Source organism: Hyperolius riggenbachi, chromosome 6, assembly GCF_040937935.1.
Source record: "Hyperolius riggenbachi isolate aHypRig1 chromosome 6, aHypRig1.pri, whole genome shotgun sequence".
In the NCBI taxonomy this organism is placed as follows: Eukaryota; Metazoa; Chordata; class Amphibia; order Anura; family Hyperoliidae; genus Hyperolius; species Hyperolius riggenbachi.
The window spans coordinates 321,688,237-321,713,029 of record NC_090651.1 but is presented as its reverse complement, the minus strand read 5'-3'; the positions used below and the strand labels follow the sequence as shown (position 1 = coordinate 321,713,029).

General features: G+C 48.6%; 1 protein-coding gene across 2 annotated transcripts in view; it reads left to right on the top strand.

The window, feature by feature from the left end:
* The window catches only part of LOC137521738 (ETS homologous factor-like), a 41,146-nt gene extending 22,930 nt beyond the window's left edge, over positions 1-18,216 (top strand). The window contains exons 5-9 of one of the 2 annotated variants that reach the window (XM_068241406.1): positions 6,323-6,496; positions 8,450-8,572; positions 12,175-12,249; positions 15,069-15,261; positions 17,376-18,216. In XM_068241406.1, the coding sequence (XP_068097507.1) occupies positions 6,323-6,496; positions 8,450-8,572; positions 12,175-12,249; positions 15,069-15,261; positions 17,376-17,475 (665 nt within the window). In that variant the 3' untranslated portion in view covers positions 17,476-18,216. Of the gene's footprint in view, positions 1-6,322; positions 6,497-8,449; positions 8,573-12,168; positions 12,250-15,068; positions 15,262-17,375 lie in introns of both variants that reach the window. The other variant, XM_068241405.1, reaches the window with a different exon arrangement.
* Positions 18,217-24,793: the final 6,577 nt, after the last annotated feature.

Sequence of the window (24,793 nt, the reverse complement as noted above, 5' to 3'; positions counted from 1 at the left end):
AGGAGCAAAGGAGGTGTACAGCAAGAGCACAGGAGGTGCACCGTAGGTGTAGAGGAATTGTACAGCAGGTGCAGAGGAGGCTTACAGCAGGTGAAGAGGAGTTGTACAGAAGAAGCACCGGATGTGTATAGCAAGAGCAGGGAGTTTGTACAGCAGGAGGAAACATGGCATACAGCAAGAGCAGAGGAGTTGTACAGCAGACCTGGGGATGCCAATGAGCAGGTGCAAAGAAAGTGTACAGCAGACCTTGGGATGGCATAGAGCAGGTGTACAGAGAGGGTGTACAGCAGACCTGGGGATGTCATAGTGCAGGTGCAGAGAGGGTGTACAGCAGGCCTGGGGATGGCATAGAGCAGGTGCAGAGAGGGTGTACAGCAGACCTGGGGATGGCATAGAGCAGGTGCAGAGAGGGTGTACAGCAGACCTGGGGATGGCATAGAGCAGGTGCAGACCTGGGGATGGCATAGAGCAGGTGCAGAGAGGGTGTACAGCAGACCTAGGGATGTCATAGAGCAGGTGCAGAGAGGATGTGCCACAGACCTGGGGATGGCATAGAGCAGGTGCAGACCTGGGGATGGCATAGAGCAGGTGCAGAGAGGGTGTACAGCAGACCTGGGGGTGGCAAAGAGCAGGTGCAGAGAGGGTGTACAGCAGACCTGGGGATGGCATAGAGCAGGTGCAGAGGGTGTGCAGCAGACCTGGGGATGGCATAGAGTAGGTGCAGAGAGGGTGTACAGCAGACCTGGGGATGGCATAGAGCGGGTGCAGGAAGGGCGTACAGCAGACCTGGGGGTGGCATAGAGCGGGTGCAGAGCAGGGGAGGACTGGCCCAGGGGGACGGGGGGCAATTGCCCCCCGGGCTGCCCGAATCTTAAGTAATTAGGGCCAGCCGCAGACATACCACAGGTGACAGGTTCGCAGTGGGGATCGCAACCTCGTGCGATATTTCCCGGCAAGTTGAAGTATCCAATCAGAGAAGGGGCTGAGGCGGCCGGCCGTGGTGTGCCCTTGTGCGTGGCTGCGCCTGCGGTGGACACAAATAGCTTAGGTCCTCTCCGGCCTGGTGGGTTGACCCTGCTTGACTCCGCCCCCCGCCTGGAGCCATTGCCGCCCGCAACGTGCTGCTGTGCCTGCGGTGTCATCGGAGTGAGCTGTCTCACTCTTCAGCTTTCTGTGCTGGGGGGGCTGGGGGCCTGGAGCTGTGGCTACGAGTGGCTGGCTGGAGGAGTCGGACACAGTCCTCCTCTGTGCTGCTGTGCCTGAGGTGTCGTCAGAGTGAGCTGTCTCACTCTTCAGCTTTCTGTGCTGGGGGGGCTGGGGGCCTGGAGCTGTGGCTACGAGTGGCTGGCTGGCTGTCCTGGCTGGAGGAGTCGGACACTCTGGGGGCTGGGAGTCAGAGATGCCACCAATAGCTGCTTGCTGCTGTGGAGGAGGAGGAGGTGTAGGACTGAGGAGACAGGAGGATAGAGGAGGTCGGGTCCAGGTCGCCAGAGGAGAAGGTGGTTTTTATAAATTTTGTTTCTGTACTTCTTCTCCCTTCTTGTCACTGAGTTACTCACACTTTGCTGCCTGCCTGCTACTGCTGTCAAATTCAATTATCTGCCCAGGCCAGTGCCTTCTGAGTTTTTTTTGTGTGTGATAATCCTCCCCATTCTGACCCTGGCCTGAGGGGGAACGTTTTTTTCTTCTTGTGGTGTGATTGGCGGCAGGGGAGGGGGGAGGCAGGCAGTTAGGCATTGTCAAACAGGTAGTTGGAGGGCGGGGGGGGGGGGGGGTAGGTGTCAGACAAGTAGTTTGTATGGTGGGTGGGCAGGAGTGGGGTTAGGCATCACCAGGTAGGTAGGTTTGTGTGTGTGTGTGTGGGGGGGGGGGGGGGTTGTTCAAAGGAGTTATCAGGCATTTTTAATGAAATAAGTGCTACTTACCCAGGGCTTCCTCCAGCCCCACGCTCCCAGCATGTCCCTCACCGCAGCTCTGCAGTCAGCCATTCGCTGCCGCTGCCTCCTAGTCCCCGGCAATGGCACCAGTCCGGCCTGGACTGCGCCTGTGCGAGCAGCACTGTCAATCACCGCCACGTGGACCGGAGTGTACTGCGAAAGATATGACTTTGGGCTGGGGATGCCGTGAAACGGGCCTCTAGTTTGTGTTGTCCCCCCAGGCCAAAAGGTCCCAGTCCTCCCCTGGTGCAGAGAGGGCATACAGCAGACCTGGGGATGGCATAGAGCAGGTGCAGAGAGGGTGTACAGCAGACCTGGGGATGGCATAGAACGGGTGCAGGAAGGGCGTACAGCAGACCTGGGGGTGGCATAGAGCGGGTGCAGAGAGGGCGAACAGCAGGCCTGGGGATGGCATAGAGCGGGTGCAGAGAGGGTGTACAGCAGGCCTGGGGATGGCATAGAGCAGGTGCAGAGAAGGTGTACAGCAGACCTGGGGATAGCATAGAGCAGGTGCAGAGAGGGCGTACAGCAGACCTGGGGATGGCATAGAGCAGGTGCAGAGAGGGCGTACAGCAAGCCTGGGGATGACATAGAGCAGGTGCAGAGAGGGCGTACAGCAGACCTGGGGATGGCATATAGCAGGTGCAGAGAGGGTGAACAGCAGGCCTGGGGATGGCATAGAGCAGGTGCAGAGAGGGCGTACAGCAGACTTGGGGATGGCATAGAGCAGGTGCAGAGAGGGCGTACAGCAGACCTGGGGATGGCATAGAGCAGGTGCAGAGGGGGTGTACAGCAGACCTGGGGATGGCATAGAGCTGGTGCAGAGAGGGTGTACAGCAGGCCTGGGGATGGCATAGAGCAGGTGCAGAGAGGGTGTACAGCAGACCTGGGAGTGGCATAGAGCAGGTGCAGAGAGGGTGAACAGCAGACCTGGGGATGGCATAGAGCAGGTGCAGAGAGGGTGTACAGCAGGCCTGGGGATGGCATAGAGCAGGTGCAGAGGTGTACAGCAGACCTGGGGATGGCATAGAGCAGGTGCAGAGAGGGTGTACAGCAGACATGGGGATAGCATAGAGCAGGTGCAGAGAGGGCGTACAGCAGGCCTGGTGATGGCATAGAGCGGGTGCAGAGAGGGCGTACGGCAGGCCTGGGGATGGCATAGAGCAGGTGCAGAGAGGGCGTACAGCAGACCTGGGGATGGCATAGAGCAGGTGCAGAGAGGGCGTACAGCAGACCTGGGGATGGCATAGAGCAGGTGCAGAGAGGGCGTACAGCAGGCCTGGGGATAGCATAGAGCAGGTGCAGAGAGGGTGTACAGCAGACCTGGGGATGGCATAGAGCAGGTGCAGAGAGGACGTACAGCAGGCCTGGGGATGGCATAGAGCAGGTGCAGAGAGGGCGTACAGCAGACCTGGGGATGGCATAGAGCAGGTGCAGAGAGGGTGTACAGCAGGCCTGGGGATGGCATAGAGCAGGTGCAGACCTGGGGATGGCATAGAGCAGGTGCAGACCTGGGGATGGCATAGAGCAGGTGCAGAGAGGGTGTACAGCAGACCTGGGAATGGCATAGAGCAGGTGCAGAGAGGGCGTACAGCAGGCCTGGGGATGGCATAGAGCAGGTGCAGAGGGTATACAGCAGGCCTGGGGATGGCATAGAGCGGGTGCAGAGAGGGCGTACAGCAGGCCTGGGGATGGCATAGAGCAGGTGCAGAGAGGGCGTACAGCAGACCTGGGGATGGCATAGAGCAGGTGCAGAGAGGGCGTACAGCAGACCTAGGGATGGCATAGAGCAGGTGCAGAGAGGGTGTACAGCAGGCCTGGGGATGGCATAGAGCAGGTGCAGACCTGGGGATGGCATAGAGCAGGTGCAGACCTGGGGATGGCATAGAGCAGGTGCAGAGAGGGTGTACAGCAGACCTGGGGATGGCATAGAGCAGGTGCAGAGAAGGTGTACAGCAGGCCTGGGGATGGCATAGAGCAGGTACAGAGAGGGTGTACAGCAGACCTGGGGATGGCATAGAGCAGGTGCAGAGAGGGTGTACAGCAGGCCTGGGGATGGCATAGAGCAGGTGCAGAGAGGGCGTACAGCAGGCCTTGGGATGGCATAGAGCAGGTGCAGAGAGGGCGTACAGCAGACCTGGGGATGGCATAGAGCAGGTGCAGAGAGGGTGTACAGCAGGCCTGGGGATGGCATAGAGCAGGTGCAGAGAGGGTGTACAGCAGGCCTGGGGATGGCATAGAGCAGGTGCAGACCTGGGGATGGCATAGAGCAGGTGCAGACCTGGGGATGGCATAGAGCAGGTGCAGAGAGGGCGTACAGCAGGCCTGGGGATGGCGTAGAGCAGGTGCAGAGAGGGCGTACAGCAGACTTGGGGATGGCATAGAGCAGGTGCAGAGAGGGCGTACAGCAGACTTGGGGATGGCATAGAGCAGGTGCAGAAAGGGCGTACAGCAGACTTGGGGATGGCATAGAGCAGGTGCAGAGAGGGCGTACAGCAGACCTGGGGATGGCATAGTGCAGGTGCAGAGAGGGCATACGGCAGGCCTGGGGATGGCATAAAGCAGGTGCAGAGAGGGCGTACAGCAGACTTGGGGATGGCATAGAGCAGGTGCAGAGAGAGTGTACAGCAGGCCTGGGGATGGCATAGAGCAGGTGCAGAGGTGTACAGCAGACCTGGGGATGGCATAGAGCAGGTGCAGAGGTGTACAGCAGACCTGGGGATGGCATAGAGCAGGTGCAGAGAGGGTGTACAGCAGACCTGGGGATGGCATAGAGCAGGTGCAGAGAGGGCGTACAGCAGGCCTGGGGATGGCATAGAGCAGGTGCAGAAGTGTACAGCAGACCTGGGGATGGCATAGAGCAGGTGCAGAGAGGGTGTACAGCAGACCTGGGGATGGCATAGAGCAGGTGCAGAGAGGGCGTACAGCAGGCCTGGGGATGGCATAGAGCAGGTGCAGAGGTGTACAGCAGACCTGGGGATGGCATAGTGCAGGTGCAGAGAGGGCGTACAGCAGGCCTGGGGATGGCATAGAGCAGGTGCAGAGAGGGCGTACAGCAGACTTGGGGATGGCATAGAGCAGGTGCAGAGAGGGCGTACAGCAGACTTGGGGATGGCATAGAGCAGGTGCAGAGAGGGCGTACAGCAGACTTGGGGATGGCATAGAGCAGGTGCAGAGAGGGCGTACAGCAGACCTGGGGATGGCATAGTGCAGGTGCAGAGAGGGCATACGGCAGGCCTGGGGATGGCATAAAGCAGGTGCAGAGAGGGCGTACAGCAGACTTGGGGATGGCATAGAGCAGGTGCAGAGAGAGTGTACAGCAGGCCTGGGGATGGCATAGAGCAGGTGCAGAGGTGTACAGCAGACCTGGGGATGGCATAGAGCAGGTGCAGAGGTGTACAGCAGACCTGGGGATGGCATAGAGCAGGTGCAGAGAGGGTGTACAGCAGACCTGGGGATGGCATAGAGCAGGTGCAGAGAGGGCGTACAGCAGGCCTGGGGATGGCATAGAGCAGGTGCAGAAGTGTACAGCAGACCTGGGGATGGCATAGAGCAGGTGCAGAGAGGGTGTACAGCAGACCTGGGGATGGCATAGAGCAGGTGCAGAGAGGGCGTACAGCAGGCCTGGGGATGGCATAGAGCAGGTGCAGAGGTGTACAGCAGACCTGGGGATGGCATAGTGCAGGTGCAGAGAAGGTGTACAGCAGGCCTGGGGATGGCATAGAGCAGGTGCAGAAAGGGCATACAGCAGACCTGGGGATGGCATAGAGCAGGTGCAGAGGTGTACAGCAAACCTGGGGATGGCATAGAGCAGGTGCAGAAAGGGCGTACAGCAGACCTGGGGATGGCATAGAGCAGGTGCAGAGAGGGTGTACAGCAGGCCTGGGGATGGCATAGAGCAGGTGCAGAGGTGTACAGCAGACCTGGGGATGGCATAGAGCAGGTGCAGAAAGGGCGTACAGCAGGCCTGGTGATGGCATAGAGCAGGTGCAGAGAGGGCGTACAGCAGACCTGGGGATGGCATAGAGCAGGTGTACAGAGAGGGCGTACAGCAGACCTGGGGATGGCATAGAGCAGGTGCAGAGAGGGCGTACAGCAGACCTGGGGATGGCATAGAGCAGGTGCAGAGAGGGCGTACAGCAGACCTGGGGATGGTATAGAGCAGGTGCAGAGAAGGTGTACAGTTGTTTGGTTTTGAATAACAGAGGAGACAGAAGAACACGGAGGCCAGATAGCGCATGGACTAAGTCAGGCAGCCAACTTGAGCAGTCAGACCTAATTTTTCCGCTGGGTACTAAGCCGTAGTCAACAGAGCTGCAAGGCAGACTGGATAACTGCTGTACCACCATGCTGCACACAGTGATCATAATGTTTTCTTCATTTAGAGTTTTCCACTTTCCCAAACTCCTGGAGCCAATCAGAGTACAGCTTTGGAGCAGGTGACACAGAGATACCACTGTTGGCTTTCCTCACCTCTGGTGACTGTTGGCATGGAGACCCCGACATCTTCAATGTGACGGATAACACAAGCAGTGATGACACCCTCCCTAGCTTCACAGGTGAGTGTGCAGGTGACATTAGTCTATGCTCTCTGAGCGATTGTGCTGTATACGCTCACTGGCCACTTTATTAGGTACACCTTGCTAGTACCAGGTTGAATCCACTTTTGCCTTCAGAACTGTCATCAACTGTCATCATTAAGGGACCACTATGGCGAAAAAAAAGTAGGCAGTTAAAATCTGACAGAACCAACATGTTTTGGACCAGTCTGTCTCCTCATGGGGGATTCTCGGGGTTTTCTTTGTTTTCAAGTGCATTTCCTGAACAGCAGTTTAACTGCCAAAATAGTAAGATACCAGCCAGCCTCCCTACTCACTTGCACACTATTTTAGCAGTTATGGCCTGTTTCCACTATGAAGTGATGCGAGTGCGGCTACCTAGCTGCAGTTTCTCGGATCGCTCTGCACCGCTCCGCATGCAGTGCACGCAATGGAAACTGTTCCATTGCCCTGCATTGGTTTCAGGCCACCCGCAATATGATACGGCTATGTAGCCACATCGCACCCCATGTAATGGAAACGGGCCCTTAGACTTAGCAACTGCTGTTCAGGAAATTCTTCTGAAAAAAGAAAACCCTGAGAATCCCCCATGACGAGATGGACCTTTCGGTTCTGTCAGATTTTAACTGCCTACTTTTTTCGCGATAGTGGTCGTTTAATCCCTTGTGGCATAGATTGAACAAGGCACTGGAAGCATTTTTCAGAGATGTTGGTCCACACTGACATGATCGCATCACAGAGTTGTTGCACATTTGTCGGCTGCACATCCATGACACAAATCTCCTGTTCCACCACATCTCCTGATGCAAATTTTCTTCAGCTTACATCTGTAATCACATCAATGGGAACTACATCTTCTGGCATGTATTGCGCGTCGTAGGCAGCCTCCAGTATTGTGCAGCAGTCTTCCAGTGGCATGGTCACTCAGCCTCCAGTATAATGGCAGTGGTCACTAAGCCTCCAGTATTGTGGCATGGTTACTCAGCTTCCAGTATTATGGCAGTGGGCACTGGGCACCTAGCCTCCAGTATTATGGCAGTGGTCACTCAGCCTTTAGTATTATGGCAGTGGTCACTCAGCCTTTAGTATTATGGCAGTGGTCACTCAGCCTGTAGTATTATGGCAGTGGTCACCTAGCCTCCAGTATAATGGCAGTGGTCACTCAGCCTTCAGTATTATGGCAGTGGTCACTCAGCCTTTAGTATTATGGCAGTGGTCACCTAGCCTCCAGTATAATGGCAGTGGTCACCTAGCCTTCAGTATTATGGCAGTGGTCACCTAGCCTCCAGTATTATGGCAGAGGTCACTAAGCCTCTAGTATTGTGGCATGGTCACTCGGCCTCCCTTATTGCAGCAGCGGCCACTCAGCCTCTAGTATTATGGTAATCGTCACCCAGTCTCGAGTGTTATGGCAATGGTCACGCAGCCTCCAGTATTATGACAGAGGTCGCTCAGCCTCCAGTCTATATGGCAGTGATTGCTAACCACTCACAGGTTTTGTGCCTTTTACCTATAAACATGCTGCTTACTTACCAATAAAGGCAAACCTCCAGTCCAGGTTTGCTGCTTCACTTATGATATCCTCACTGGAGATGCTTGGAGATCACTGAAGGCTCCCTATGCCTGCTGTGTGTTACAGGTGAGGGTCAAGTGCAGATCTACAGCCACTTTGAGCATATGCTGTCCTACTAAGCAGCCACTTATGTAAAAATGGCTGGACAGTCGTAGCTGAGCAGAATTACAAATCTTACACGTCATTACACCTATGCTGTATTTTATCAGGGCATTTGCAGTAGCGGTTTGCCTGGAGTTTTTAGTTTTTAGGAAATTCCCCGTGTGCTGGAAAAAAAAAAAGAACGGGTAAAGCATCAACCACAGCCTCCATCTATAGGAAGAATGTCTGTCTCCACCCCTCCTCCTCCTGTTTACCATTCATGTTTCCCCACCTTGCAGACCTACTGCAGACAGTGACAACATACAGAAGGAATTTGGACCAACAGGTTTTACAAGAGGATGCAGAGCCTGAGACTGCGGTGTGCGGCGGAGGCCAGAACAACGGCTTGCCTCAATGCAAGGGTATGTTTGGATATAAGCAATGTGTACACACGTTGACTTTGTGGGCATTTTATTCCTCTGTGTAACACTCATGAAGGTGTAGAATAGCAGAGGTGTATGAAGTCTGAAGGGCTAACAGCTAACCTGAATTAACCTCTGGAGGACCACAGGTTTATACCCCCCTAGTGACCAGGCTACTTTTTACAATCCAGCACTCTGCAGCTTTAACAGTTTATTGCTCGGCCATACAACTTAGCAGCCAAACGAATGTTACCTCCTTTTCTGCCCACCAACAGAGATTTCTGTTGGTGGTATCTCATTTGCTGCTGCAATGTCAAACGTTTATCAATTTTATTGTTGTTTTTTTAATTTAAAAAAAAAAAGCTATTTTTTTAAATTCCCTCCCACCCATCAAGATCCCAGCACTACAATCGCCCCTCTTAGGCATCACCTTATGAGAGGGATTTGATTGTGAGCAATTCCTGGGGACAGTTAAGTGACACTGGAGTCCCCTGTGCAGCGCTGTACAAATCATTATTGCCTTTTTTTTTTTCCTACAGCCTGCCAGCTCCAATAACGGCTGACAGGCTGATCACAGATCCCACGTTGCGGCAGGGAACGGGTGCGCATGCGTGTACACATTCCCTGCTAATCTCCGCCTGCAGGACTTGACGCCAATCGGCATTAGGCGGTCCTGGTGACGCCACCCTCCCACCGCCCATCGGACTAAGGCGGTCGGGAGGAGGTTAAAGGACCACTATCCTGAAAAATTGGCATGTATTTTTGTATAGATCCTGTCCAGGGAGTGCTTTTGTAAAGAATAAATAAAATACTGAAAATGCCCCATGAAGAGATGGACTAGTTCAAAACCTGTCTGTTTCATCAGATTTCTACTACCTACTGTAAGTGACAGCAACATGAGAGAAATGTAATTTATAGCTCATTTTACTCTGTTAGAAGCATACATCTTATTTGTATGTGTTACCTGTAATTTAAATTTTATTATTTTAAGAGATAGAGGTCCTTTGACTGTCCCTCAGACCATGCAGTTAGCGCTTTTTGAAAATAAAGAAAACCTTGAAAATCCTCTATGAGGAGATGGACTAGTATGATTTTTACTACCTTCTGTAAATAACAGGGACATAGGAAAGGAGAACTTTATGGTACCTTACTCTGGAACAAATGCCCATTTTACGGTATATATAAGCCTGATCATGCATTTTGAATTTTAAAATTTTTCATGGTAGAGGTCCTTAATGTTTCCTCTGCTTGATTCCATCTCTGCCAGATTCTGCACACACAAATACCTGTTTTATTATCGCACTAGTTCCTTAGCCCGTTTAAAAACAGGCTAGGTCTGTGACTAATACCGCTGCGGACATGTGCGCGCCCATCGCACACGCACCTGCTGCACGTGCACGCCCGCCCCTTCTGGCCCCGTCCTCCATTGGCTCTCCGCAGTGTCTCTGCCTCTGTCCCTGCACATGCGCACTGCAAAAAAGCACGGACGCAGGGACATTAGGGTTTTATTACATAGGATAGTGCTGTCTTACGATGCTTATCAAAGATGCAGAATCTGTTGCCTGTCTTGTATATCGCTGTGGTAAAATCCCCTCAGAGACACAGACAGGTATTTAACCTGCTGATCGGTCTGGACGAGCTCAGCTCGTCCATTACCGCCAGAGGCTGCCGCTCAGGCCCTGCTGGGCCGATTTCCACCAAATAAAAAGCAGCACACGCAGCCGGCACTTTGCCAGCCGCGTGTGCTGCCTGATCGCCGCTGCAGCGCGGCGATCCGCCGCGTGCAGCGGCGAAAGAGGGTCCCCCCAGCCGCCCGAGCCCAGCGTAGCCGGAACAAACAGTTCCGGCCAGCGCTAAGGGCTGGATCGGAGGCGGCTGACGTCAGGACGTCGGCTGACGTCCATGACGTCACTCCGCTCGTCACCATGGCGACGAGGGAAGCGAAACACGGAGGGCCGCTCATTGCGGCCTTCCGTGTTATTCCTTGCCGCCGGAGGCGATCGGAAGATCGCCTCCGGAGCGCCCTCTAGTGGGCTTTCATGCAGCCAACTTTCAGTTGGCTGCATGAAATAGTTTTTTTTTAATTTAAAAAAAACCCTCCCGCAGCCACCCTGGCGATTTAATCAGAACGCCAGGGTGGTTAATGACTGCTACAAACAGATGGATCAGGAAACAATCCCAGTCCTTTATGAGGCCTTGGTGTCTGCTAAAGCTCCATCTACACAACTTCTTTGTGCGATTTGATTACAATTCTATTTACGATCCGGATAAATCTGACATGTCCGATCGGGATTCGATTCAATTCGATTTGCCATTGTTTTGCAATGGCAAAACGAATTGAATCCCGATCGAACATGTCGGATTTCATCGGATCGTAAATAGAATCGTAATCGAATCGCACAAAGAATCGTATCGTGTAGATTGGGCTTAAGACTAAAGCCACATACACACTTTAGATAAAACCTTTGCAAACCCATGTTCACATTGGGACATGCTGGTCCGTGAATGTCAATGGTCAGCTAACTTTAGAGGTCTTGGGCATTATGGGATGGAAGTTGAGTTGCTGGTTAATCCATGTTCCAGGGAATTGGCAATTACTGATAAAATCAATTTCAGCTTGCTTACCTGTTTTTGTGTGTGCTCCAAAAACACAGCCATTCTGCAGTTTTCCTAACACAAACTTCTTTATGGGATGGTTTAACGCATTCCTGAAGTGATTTTTAATTGTAAAAATAGATACCTCAGTAGTAGGAGGCCTCTGGATAGTCCAAAGGCTTCTTGAATCCTCCTTCCGTCGTCCGTGCCAGTGCTGGGTTCCTCCCCACACATTTCACAAGAACTTGTTAAATATGCTCTCGTGTGGGCGCACCCTTCCATGTATGTGAGCATCTGTACTGGGCATGCACAAGTATGATCTGGGCATGCCCAGTAGAACACTGAAGCTTCACAGAGGGAAAAGCTGTGCACAAGTGGTTGCCGGAGAGATACGTAGAGAGCAGACTGGCTGTGACTGGAGGAAGTTACGGGACCCAGTACCGGAGCTGCAGGCACCGGAGGATGACAGCAGCGTGGGAGCGATCCGTGCGCATGGGGCTGGAGGAAGCCCCAGGTATGTATAAACCGAACAATTTGATGTTAAAAATAAGTAACAAAGGCTCTGTGCAACAAATCGCTTGTGCAGGAAGTTAAGAATTTCTGTGCATTGTGTACTGCACAGAGCGGGTAGAGATTCCAGGCTTGAAAAGAAGTGCAGTTTTGAGCTTAGTCAGTTTGGATAGTTCATAGCTGTCTGCAAGTTAATATGAAAATATCATTTTTTTTTAACAAATTACAAAAACGTTAGTTACCGTAATAGCCTTTTGTGTAATTATTGTGTTATTTCATTTCAAGCAATTATCAGTCCAGTAACAATACTGTACAGTAGTAGTTTCACCTTTTAAGTAGAATTACTGAAATAAATGGACTTTTGCACTATTAAATTTTTTTGTGTTTCACCTGTATAACGCTATGCTGCCCAAAATCAGCACAGCCTGCGTTGTTTTAAGATGATAATATGAAGCTGTTGACTATTAACTCATTAATCTTTCGTTAATAAGAAACAGGAATTTCAGAACGTAAACCGTTGCTAGAAAGTCGAAAGGAGAAAACTCGAAGAGGCACCAAAAGAAGCAGAAAAAGTGAGCCAGACTATTTATTCTGTTCAGTGACATAACTTAGCAACAAGATAAATTCTGATTGAATGTTATGCCATTTAGACTTTGCTCATTGTCTAATTGAATTGTTGTTATTTATAACTATTTGGGTGTACAGCACTTTCCCATATTCCTCCAAAATGTATTTGTTTTGTATTTACAGTATATTGCGCTTACATGTTTTGCAGCACTTTATAGCGTCCATAGTCATTTTACTAACTGTCCCTCAGAAGGGCTCACAAGTCTACTGCCCTGAGATATTATTATTCTGTAATGATATAGCGCTGATTCAGAGCTGGGACAAGGTCCTTTGGCACCCAAGGCTGAGACACCAAAGTGCGCCCTGCCATCCTTCCCACCCCAGCCATCACACACTGATTGCTATTAGACTAAGAGGCACCCCAGGGTCTCCAACACGTAAGTCTCTAGTTATCTGTCTTGCAGTCACTGCCATGTATCCTTTTTTCTTATTTCTCTCTGCTTCAAACACAATAGGGGAATTATAGCAGAGTGAGTTGTGTGCCCCTCCTACACTGCGCCCTGAGGCTGGAGCCTCTCTTGCCTCTGCCCGGCCCTGCGCTGATGTGTGCATTTGATAAAGGTGCCTGTTGAAAAAGGCACTAAAAATAGCCGGTAGATGTATCGATATTCCACTACCTCATTCATATAGTAAAATATTGGTAATATTTACTGAAACGTTACTATGTCTTAACCTCCACCCTTTCCCTCCCAAATGGTGGTTCCTAATCTTAAACCCATCCCCCACCAGGGACACCCCGCTCCTTTTCAACTGCTCAAAGAGCCCTTAACTTCTGCAACACTTCATAGAGATCAGTCATGCCACTAACTCTCCTTTAGGGGAGCTCACAATATATTTTCTACCATAGTCCTAGTCTAATGTTCTACCAAATTATTATTATTATTTATATAGAGCTGACATCTTCCACAGCACTTTAAAGAGTCCAAAATCATGCAACTGTCCTAGGGGCTCACAATCTAATCCCTACCATAGTCATAGTCCTATTTCCTAACATATTATTATTATTATTATTATCATCATTGTTATGTATTTATATAGCACGGACATAATCTGCATTGCTTTAGAGTACATAGTCAGGTTACTAAACTGTCCCTCTGAGCTCACAATCCAATCCCTACCATGGTCATAGTCTAATTACCTAACATATTATCATTATGGATTTATACCTGTATACAGGGCCGGATTTCTGGCAAGGCCACATAGGCCATGGCCTAGGGCACCAGAAATTTAGGGGCGGCTGAGTGAGGGGCAGTAAAGCTGTTCTATGCAGCCATCCCTATCTACAAAGACAGCTTTAACCTTTGAACTCTCTGTCCTGTACTTGCGTCGTCCCTGCAAGACCTGTAAGCTCTATCTTGCAGGTACACATCAGCCTAACTCATGGTTACACAATGGGTGCATCATTAATGAGATGCCAAACATAACATAAAAGTTCTTAAGGAAAACATAATTTATATGCGTATTACTAAAATAGTTATTGTCTGTGGCATCCAATGATGTAAGTAGAATTCTCATTGGGGCACGCAGAGACAACAACCATACAGACGGTATAGTTGGCCTTGGGCGGTAAAAAGTACAAATCCGGCCCTGCCTGTATAGCACTGACATAGTCATATCAATGACTGTCCCTTGGAGGGGCTTACAATCTAATCCCTACCATAGTCATATGTTAATCTCAGAGTAAAAACAATTTTAGGGGGAAGGTAATTAACTTATGTGCGTTTAATGCGATGTTGGAGGAAACTGGAATGGCTGGAGGAAACCCATGCAAACTTAGGGTAAATAGACACACACCCAATGCAGATCGAGTGCTAGCTCAAATTCAAACCTGGGGCTCAGGGCTGCAAAGCGAGAGTGTTACTCACTGACCCACCATGCCACCCAATTTACAGCAAACATAAAATGATTCATGTCCTACTCCCTGTCCTGTATACTGTACAGTGCAATGGAAGATGATGATGCTATATAAATCAGTTATAATAATACTGTTTGCAATAGTTTCTGAATGTCTTTGTGTATCACTGTTACCAAACAGTCTGATCTGGAAACAATCCTATGGAATGTATCTTGACTGTATGAGGCTCCTCCATCTACTGAGACTAAACCTACACGGATTGACAAATCACTTAAGTAGATTTCCCTGGCTAATTGCAATTGTATTCCTCAGCATGATATCTGCTGCTTCACTCCTTTTTCAATCTGCATATAGATGAGCAGAATCACCCAGCAAAGCCAAAACTGCATGCTCAAATGCTGATCTGGTCTATATATTACCCAATTGTTCTATACAACCTATGCAGAGCTGGGACAAGGTCCTCCAGCACCCAAAGCTGAGACACCAAAGTGCGCCCCACCTCAGCCATCACACCCCGAATGCTATTATAAGAGGCAACCCAGAATTTAGAATTTTTAGGGGATTGAATGGCTAATTTTAGTTCTTCCTCTGACAAGGGTCTGCTAAGAGTCTCAACCTTTGTCAGAAAACAGCTTTGGCAAGTGCAGAGAGGTCAACCAATCTTGAATTGTATCAACGGGAATGTTTTCAGTAGCTTCCAGACGTGCATAAGGGTTCTGCCCAGAGGTGGCTGAGAAAAAGAAAGTGGATAAGTACTTAATAGCCTCCAGGAGTCTTGTCTTTCCTCCCGCACATGGAGGAGCTAGCAGGAAGTCAGTCTCATCGCTGTCGTGCTGCGCATGCGCCCCGAGCATTTATAATTTAATACAACAGGCCCTCTGTGCAATTATTTGTGACTCTGTATTTCAGACCAAAGTGTGCACCTGTGGGAGTTTGTACGTGACCTTCTGCTGAGTCCACACAGGAACCAAGAAGCAGTGCGATGGGAGAACCGCAAGGAAGGAACATTCCGTGTTATTAGGTCTGACATGTTTGCTCGGCTATGGGGAGAGCAGAAGAAGAACAAGTGTATGAATTACGAGAAGCTGAGCAGGGCACTAAGGTAAGAACATAAAAATTAGCAGAGCTGTATCGTATCATTGTGAAGAAATCAAAGCTTTTCTGTCTCAATTAGAAGCCACTACTAATTATTGTTCCATTGAGTGGATACCACAGAGTTTTGACTCTGTGAGATCCAGAGTGTAGCTTTCAGGTACACCATGCACTACATGTTTTGGACCTGATGGTCCTTCCTCAGGTGGTAACAGGTAGCTCTTTGTTCCTGCTATCTGCTGATTGATGTACGTTTTACAGCCAGTAGTGGACCACTTCCATTATTTGCTAATTCAGCCACAAAAACAGGCTGGAACTTAACTGCATGGAAAATGTCAAAGCCTGAGATAATTCTGCCTGGATAACTCAAAACTCAACAAGGAGTCAACGGAGAACCCAGTCGACCAACAGATAGATCCCTCTCTGATCGAATCTGATCAGAGAGGGATCGTATGGCTACCTTTACTGCAAACAGATTGTGAACCGATTTCAGCCTGAAACCGTTCACAATCTGTTGTGGTGGTGGTGCTGCCGCCGCTCCCCCCGCCCGCTTACCTGCATACATTACCTGCATACATTACCTGCTCCGCCGGCGCGACTCCAGTCCCCAGGTCTCCGCTGTCTTCTCCGCTCTGGTCTCCAGGTCCAGCATGCTTTACTTCTTCCTGCCCGGCAGGAAGTTTAAACATGGCGGAGACCAGCGCGGACACGGAGCAGCGGTGACCGGGGGTAGTCGAGCCGGCGGAGCAGGTAATGTATGCGGCTCTATTGCTTCGGTCGTCGGGTACTCGAACGCCGCTAGCGACGCACTCCCTACCCGTGGGCGATCGACGGTAATTTTCTGCACGGAGCGATCGATGGGATCGGACGAAATGGATCGAAATTCGGCGTGTAGCGCGAACGATTGGCAGCAGATTCGATCCCAGTGATCGAATCTGCTGTCGAAACGGCGGCAAATCGGGCCATTGTATAGCCAGCTTTACTGTCGCAAGAAGGGCTGCAATTGGCAACTATTAACCATTTAAAGTGGAACTGTCGTGAAAATCTTAAAATTTAAAACACATACAAATAAGAAGTACATTTCTCACAGAATAAAATGAGCCATAAATTACTTTTCTCCTATGTTGCTGTCACTTACAGCAAGCAGTAGAATTCTGACATTACCGACAGATTTTGGACTAACCCATCTTCTCACAGGGGGGGGGGGGTTCTCAGTGTTCTCTTTATTTTAAAAAGCACTTAGTAAATTGCAGTTGCTTCATCCAGTTCCTCTTAAAGGACCGCGGTGTTAAACCCCCCTAAAGACCAGGCAATTTTTCAAAATTTGGGCCACTGCTGCTTTAAGGGCTCACTGCAGGGCCGCACAACTCAGCACACAAGTGTTTCCCCCTTAGCCTATCACCGCCGATCGCTTCTGTGCCCCCAGGTGGACAGCCATGTCACTTGGCTGTCCCCAGTAAAGCGCTGCCTTAGATCTGACAAGATTAGCTGCATGCTTGTTTTTAATGTTATTCAGACACTACTGCAGCCAAATAGATCAGCAGGGCTGCCAGGCAACCGGTATTGTTTTGAAAGTAAATACATAAATATGACAGCCTCCATATTCTTCTCACTTCAGTTGTCCTTTAAAGTGTACCAGAGCTGAGCAAAGAAGTTTTATACATACCTGGGGCTTCCTCCAGCTTCATGCACACGGATCGCTCCCACGCCGCCGTCCTCAGTCGTCTTCCTCTTCGGTACCGAGTCCCATAACTTCAGCCAGTCACGGACAGTTTGCGCAAAATAAGTGCGCAGCAACCGGAGAAATACGTAGAAGGCACACCTTTTTTGCATAGACTGCCCGCGACTGGCTGAAGATACGGGACCCGATACCGAATAGGGAAAAGACCTGAGAACGGCGGCGTACGAGTGATCCGAGCTTATGGGGCTGGCTCAGCTCTGGTTTCCTTTAAGGCAAATTGACCAAGCCTTGTAAAAGGGTTTTCACCTTCCTCTGGATCAACCGGGATAGTGCAGAACGGTGTTGTACCAATATTTATGTATTTTCTGGTTGAACTTGATGGACAGATGATATTTTTATTTCAACCACAGTAAGGATATGTAATTCTGTGTCTGTCCTTCCAGGCACTACTACAAGTCAGGCATTCTGGAGAGAGTGGACGGGAGGCTGACATACAAATTTGGGAAGAAAGCTCACGGATGGATGGAGGACTCCGGCACGTGATTGGCATTACTGTTGCACATCCGGCCACACAACAGACTGCAGCGCAATTCTAGCAACACACGTCAAGATTTGTAAATAATACCGTTGTTTTTCTTTTTTTATACGATTGTTTATTCAAATTTACATTCACTGATATGTTTGTAAAGGTGCCTCTTCATTTTAGCACTCATTAGATGATCAAGATGAGCAACACAAATACGAACCAGACACATTGGCCTCAATTCACTAAGCAGTTTAGACTAGGCTACAGATGGTTTTTAGTCTACTGATGGTCTGGTGTAATGTTTTAGACCTGGTCTAACATGCAGTAATTACACAATTCACAAAGGCAAACAAGGAGTAACCACGCCCACTTTTTCTGACAGAGATTAGACCAGCTGATATCTTGTTGGTAAAGTAATTCTGTGAGGTATTTTAGATGTGAGGATGGAACATTTTGAATTAATTATGCAGGAGTTTATTTGTATGCAGAGGAGAGCTCATCAAAGGAGAAGGATGTCAGTCATAGCTACTTGTTTGTGAATTGCATCTTTTGATCATTTCCCCTGCTTTACCCACCTAATTACCAAATGTCTTAGACCAAGTCTAAAACATTTGGTAATAGTAAATTCCCCTTTGATGCAACTGACCAAACCATCAGTCTAAACTGCTTAGTGAATGGAGGCCATTGTGTCATCTGCTCAGCAGATATGCCGTTAGAGACTCTGAAGCCTCTTAAAAATCCTTTTTTTTAATTACACAATCCTGTTTAACACATTAGCCCTACCTAAACCAATGCATCCCCGTGGCTGTAATCTATATAAATCCCCCCCAACTCCCTGGGGGGGCAATCCGGGCAGCGCTTCCATGAGAAGCAGAGCTATGAGCCGCAGCTCTGCCTCAGCGCATCTGTCAGCCCGGAGATCCACTGCTGATGGACGGCCCATGGAGGCAGAGCTGCGGCTCATAGCTCTGCCTCCAACAGCAGCAAAATCCACAACCAAGAAAGTCATGGATTTAGGGGGGATTTAGATAGATTACAGCCACAGGGATGTGGCGGTTTAGGTAGGGCTAATGTGTTAAACAGGATTGTGTACTAAAAGTATTTTTAAAAGGAACCAGAGAGGAACGTGATAAAAAAGAAGAAGCTTTTATACATACCTGGGGCTTCTTCCAGCTCCATAAGCCTGGATCGCTCCCATGCCGCCATCCTCCACTTCCTGGATCGGCGGTACCAGGTCCCGCCACTTCCGGCGGACGGGGCCAATTGTCCGCATCACAGCGGCTCCCTCCTTACCCGTACGCATGAAGCTGCGCAGTAGGCAGCCTCACGCGTACATACATGGAGGGAGCTCGGTGTGATGCGGACTATTGGCCGCGTCAAGCGGCCGACTGGCGGCCATGACGGGACCCGGTACCGGCGGATCCAGGCAGCAGAGGACGGCGGCGTGGGAGCGATCCGTGCGTATGGGGCTGGAGGAAGCCCCAGGTATGTATCAAAACTTTTTTCTGGGGCCTCTGGTTCCCTTTAAGAGGCATTAGAGTCTCTTTAAAGGGAATCTGAAGTGAAAATAAATGTATGATATATTGATTTGTATGTGTAATACAGCTAAGAAATAGAACATTAGTAGCACATAAGAGTTGCTTCCAGTACAGGAAAAGTTAAGAAACTTCAGTTATTTATGCAAAAGAGCTTCTCTGAGCTCTTACACAAAGCTTTGTCAGCCACAGTCCTGTTTTCTGAAGCACTTATCTCAAACTCTCACAGTCTTTCTTGTTTAAGGTTTTACTGACAGGAAAATCAGAGGGTCATTAGCTCTGTTCTGTTTAATTATTTAAAATGCAAAGTGTAATATGTAAATTGCAAATATTAGCAAATGATGCAAAGTTATAAAAAATAAAAAAGCTATACAACTGAAAATAAAAATGAGACTCTTTCCTTTGCAACTAATGTTCTATTAACCTCCTTAGTGGTATGGACGAGTTATTACGTCCATTACCGCCGGAGGACTCCGCTCAGGCCCCGCTGGGCCGATTTTTCATAATTTTTTTTAAAACATGCAGCAAGCACTTTGCTTGCTACGTGTTGTAGACGATCGCTGCCGCTCGCCGCCGATGCGCTGCTACCCGCTGCGTAAGGGCCTCTGCCCCTCCCGAGACCCCTGCGCAGCCTGGCCAATCGGTGCCAGGGAGCGCTGAGAGGTGGATCGGGACTCCAGATGACGTCATCACGATCGTCGCCATGGCGACGGGGGAAGTCCTAAAGAAAATCCCGTTCAGACCGGGATTTCCTTATGGCTAACAGCGCCGGCGGCGATCGGAGGGGTGGGAGGGATGCGGAAGGGAGGGGGGCATCATGTAGCTAGCGCTAGGCTAGCTACATGATTGAAAAAAAAATAAAATATTAAAATAGCGCTGCGCTGCCCCCTGGCGATCTTTAATAGAACGCCAGGGAGGTTAATACTGTACTACACATACAATTCATTATCCTAAGTTTTTTTTCTGCTTTTGTGTCACTAACAAATTCGCTGATCTATGAAAAACTCTGGCCTTACCACACACGCCACTTGCGTGTGGAATGCTGGGAACACAGGATGCAATTTTCCATCCAATCGACAGGAATTGGGCAATTATTTCCCCCTTGTTTCCGATCAAGAAAGGGATCGATTTTGCAAAGTTATCATTGGAAGATTGATCCCTTTATCAATCGGGAGCAGCTTGGACATGTACACATGGTGCAACTTCCTGTCCAATTATCCGTTGATCAGACTGAAAATTGCATTGTGTGTTCTCAGCAATAGAGCTGGAATGATGGACAATTACAAGCTGTAATGCCTGGTACATATCATTCAATTTTTTGCCAGATAGACAGGTCAAATAGATAATTTCTGACAGGTCTTATCCGATATCCAATTGTATTTCTGATCAATTTTGTATAGAAGTGTGAAGCGAGCAAGGAAGCTGGCCAGCATCTTTGTATAAATCCTTTTTCATGAATAAAGGCCATGCTGAGAATTGCCCATGAAGACATGGACTAGCCAAAACCTGTCAGTAATGTCAGATTTCTACTACCTACTGTGACAGCAGCATAGGAGAAAAGTAATTTTTTGGTTTATTGGACTTTGGGAAAAATGTACTACTTATTTGTATGTTACATGTATTTTAAATTTTACATTTTTTTTGCAATAGTGGTCCTTCAATCAAACAAAAAAAAAAAAAAAAAAAAGATACTCAAGGGGAGCCATGGCTCTGGATCCCTTAGAGCAGGGGAAAGGAACCTATGGCTCGGGAGCCAGATGTGGTTATTTTGATGGCTGCATCTGGCTCACATACAAATCAGTGGGGGTTGATTCCCTAAGCTACACTGATTAAACAGCATTAGTGTGGCAGCGCAAGTAACATTTTCAAAGTAGGCACACTACTGCTGAAGCATGCACTACTAACTTACTCATGCTCCCCCCAAAACGAACAGCTACTCCAATAGTCCCACTCTGGACCCTGTCAGGTCCAGTGACTTTGTAGGACAAGAGCCCCGCATTTTGATTGGCCCAATAGGCTGCACGTCACTTGACATGCAGGCTGCACGTCACTTGACATGCAGCATATTGGGCTAAAGTATGGGGATCTCGTCCTACAAAAGTGAATCAACCCCCAAGTCAGCTCGCTAATTGTACAAGCGGTTAGTCGGTATTTCTCCTGTCTGGCTCTCTGGGAAATTGCTGATGTTGCTAAAACCCAAGAGAAGCTGAAGACTTGTCTGACACTTCCGCTGCCCAGAGGATAAACTGTATACACATCACCATGGTAACAGGGATGTGAGCCCTCTGCTGTGCATGCGCACTGTGCCAGTTTGAAACATATTGTATGGCTCTCAGGAAAATACAATTTAAAATGTGGCGTTTATGGCTCTCAGCCAAAAAGGTTCCTGACCCCTGCCTTAGAACCTTCCCATTCCTCTGGGGACCTTATTGTCACTTTAGAATGCCTTTAAAGCACGCGTGTACAGGCTGCTGTGAAGTGATATGTAAGAGTGCACTTTACAATGCAGCCCCCATGATTGCAGCCAGCTGTAATAATTACCAGATTCTTTACATTCTTGCTCCTCCTACCGGTCCTGGTAGTAACCTTCCCATACACTCTTACTGGCTTACCTTTTCCTGACATTACGGACTAATTTTGTGAAAGCACCCTGCGCTTCTCATCCAAACCATCTTTCAGCATGCATGTTTCCATAGCAACACCCAAACATTACAGCAATACGCAAGAACATGAACTGCCGTAATGTTTGCGTGTTGCTATGGAAACAGTGCAAACACTCATATAAAAATCCTGTGAGATGTCATCTTTTCTCTGTGAGGCTGGATCTCTGCTGGGAACCACATTTCGAGGCACACATGGCCCCAAAGGAGAAGTAATATCCAAGGCAGAAGCCAAACGGAAACAAAAGTATACAGTTATCTAGGTGTAAAAAACCCTCAAATCTTCTCACTGATTATATCATGGTTTCATCTTCTTACATCTAGCAACCATTGCTGTGGATGCCCTTAAAGGAATACCATCAATACAAGCTCTCAAGACTCACCCTTTCATGCTCGCATACCCCCCCTACACCAGCACCATAATATGTTCTGTTAGACACCCTCTCAACAGATACACCTATTGTCTCCACCCCCACCCTTTAGATTGTAAGCCTCTCCCTTAGTGTTTCCAGCTTGATTATGCAATCTTACTGACAATCACCCCTTTTGTGGACTAGAACAATCTCTATTTTGACCTATGACACTGTATTATCAAATCATTTGCATGATCTTGTTTTGTTGTGAGTTTCCTGTATGTCCTACCTACCAGGGTGGCTGGATGGTGTAATGGTTAAGGGCTCTGCCTCTGACACAGGAGACCAGGGTTCGAATCTCGGCTCTGCCTGTTCAGTAAGCCAGCACCTATTCAGTAGGAGACCTTTGGCAAGTCTCCCTAACACTGCTACTGCCTATAGAGCGCGCCCTAGTGGCTGCTGCTCTGGCGCTTTGAGTATGCCAGGAGAAAAGCGCGATATAAATGTTATTTGTCTTGTCTTGTCTACCTTGTATGTTAAAGAGAACCCGAGGTGTGTTTAAAGAATGTTATCTTCATACAGAGGCTGGATCTGCCTATACAGTCCAGCCTCTGTTGCTATCCCAAACCCCACTAAGGTCCCCCTGCAATCCCTCATAAATCACAGCCGTGCTGTGAGGCTGTGTTTACATCTGTAGTGTCAGTCTAAGCTGCTCCCCCACCTCCTGCATAGCTCCGGCCCCTGCCCCCATCCCTTCCCTCCAATCAGCAGGGAGGGAAGGGATGCAGGCGGGGACTGGAGTTCTGCAGGAGGCGGGGAGAGCAGCAGACTGACACTATAGAGATAAACACAGCCAGCTCTGACAAGCTGTTTGTCAGCAGCGTGGCTGTGATTTATGAGGGATTGCAGAGTGCAGGAGGACCTTAGGGGGGTTTGGGATAGCAACAGAGGCTGGGCTGTATAGGCAGATCCAGCCTCTGTATGCAGATAATATTCTTCAAACCCACCTCGGGTTCTCTTTAACCCTTTTATCTATTGTGCAGCGCTGCGTAATATGTTGGCGCTTTATAAATACAATAAATAATAATAATACCCAAGTGTTATAAAATGACAATGTACAAATAATGTCTAAGTAGCTGTGTAAACATTTTTCCTACTTTTCATGTTAAATATCAGAGACAAAAGCTTTAATTCATAGTGTGTAGGATTTAGCTCTATTGGGACAAATCATTTGCAAAGGGGTGCCTGTTTGAATGAACAGCCAGTGTTTTTTGCATATCAGACTACAGAGTATTTTTCCCTGGAAGCACAAAAAAAAAGTATGAAAAGCTGTGCTGTCACAGCCAATTACATGTTTAAAACAAGTTACATTTTCTCTGATCTCTTGCAGACAGCTCAGAAACATGCAGCTTCTGAGAGCGCTCTCTCTCACACACAGTTAACTGATACACTGTGAGGGAAACCCCTCTCCCTTCATTGTTAACTCAGAAATGAGCAGACTGCCAGTTCAGAGTGAAAGGAATTTGTTACAGTAAACAAGAGATAAGCAAATGAAATGTATACATTATTTACCAGCACTTGAGCAACTCTCTCAAACTCAGGTTAAAAAACACGTTAATCGATAGTGTCCCTTTAAAGTTAAGAAAGCATCCTAACGAAAGTATAGAATTTGCTGTAACTACTTGTGGCAACATTTCACATTTTAACTAATCTTACTTTAAATAAACCATTTCAACAAGTGGTAAAATCTCCTTTCTTCCATGTGTAAGTCATGTCCTCTGGACACACACAGGAATAAAACGCTAATTTGCTCTCAGAAGCCATTTTCTGCTAGGAAAGTGTTTTATAGTTTGACTTTCTTATCAGTAAGGGTCACACTGTAGTCACTTCCTGTCTGAGTCAGCCACTTACATACGTGATATTTAACTCTTTCAGGCAGAGAAAGGGAAAAAAGGAGCACAGCATAGTTATTTGTGTGCTAGGCACTGTACATACACATGTCTATCTCATGTCACATGTCAGTTCGAGTATCCTTTAACCAGTTCCCAACTGCTGCTACGCCTATCTATGCCCCTGAAAACTTCACTTAACCATGGGCATAGATATGCATACCTATTTATCTTCCTGATCACGTTCCCGTTCACATTCATTGCAATCCCACCAATTCGTGAATGGGAACAACTGTTCCCAAAGCCGATCAAAGTGCTTGTAACAAATGAAAGCTGACATCAGCGGGTTGCCCATGTTCATTATCAAAGAGAAAGTAAAACAGATAAACATAACACTTCCTATGTACTGTTCCATGTCCTTGGAAACCAGTGAAATGTTTTAGCTATTAATTTTATGTTGTGCTTGAAGTGTATCTGTCTCAGGGGGAAAGTTCTATTTTTCTTACTTGGGACTTCTCTGAGCCCCCCAAAGCCTGACAGCTCACTCCTTTGAGCACCTGAGCCCGTCCAAATGGAAACTCAGTCGGTTACCGTTTGTGTGCGTGGTCCCAGCTTCCTTTGTCCAGGCAATCTTTTGGGAGAGGAGGGGGGTGTCACAGTTGATCAACGGACTGTACCGGAAGAGAACCAATGGAGTTGTCAGACTTTGGGAGGCTGGAAGAAGCCCCAGGTAAAGAAAATTGATTTTGATCCCCGGTGGCAGGTTTACTTTGTTTTACACTAGGAGTGAGCATACTTTTTGAATTGTGGGCCACAAAGGGTTCTAGATGGTCTATTGTGAAAAAAGGCATCCCTAGAATCCCTCTGAATGCAGCCTGTAGTAAGGAAGGCATGCCTA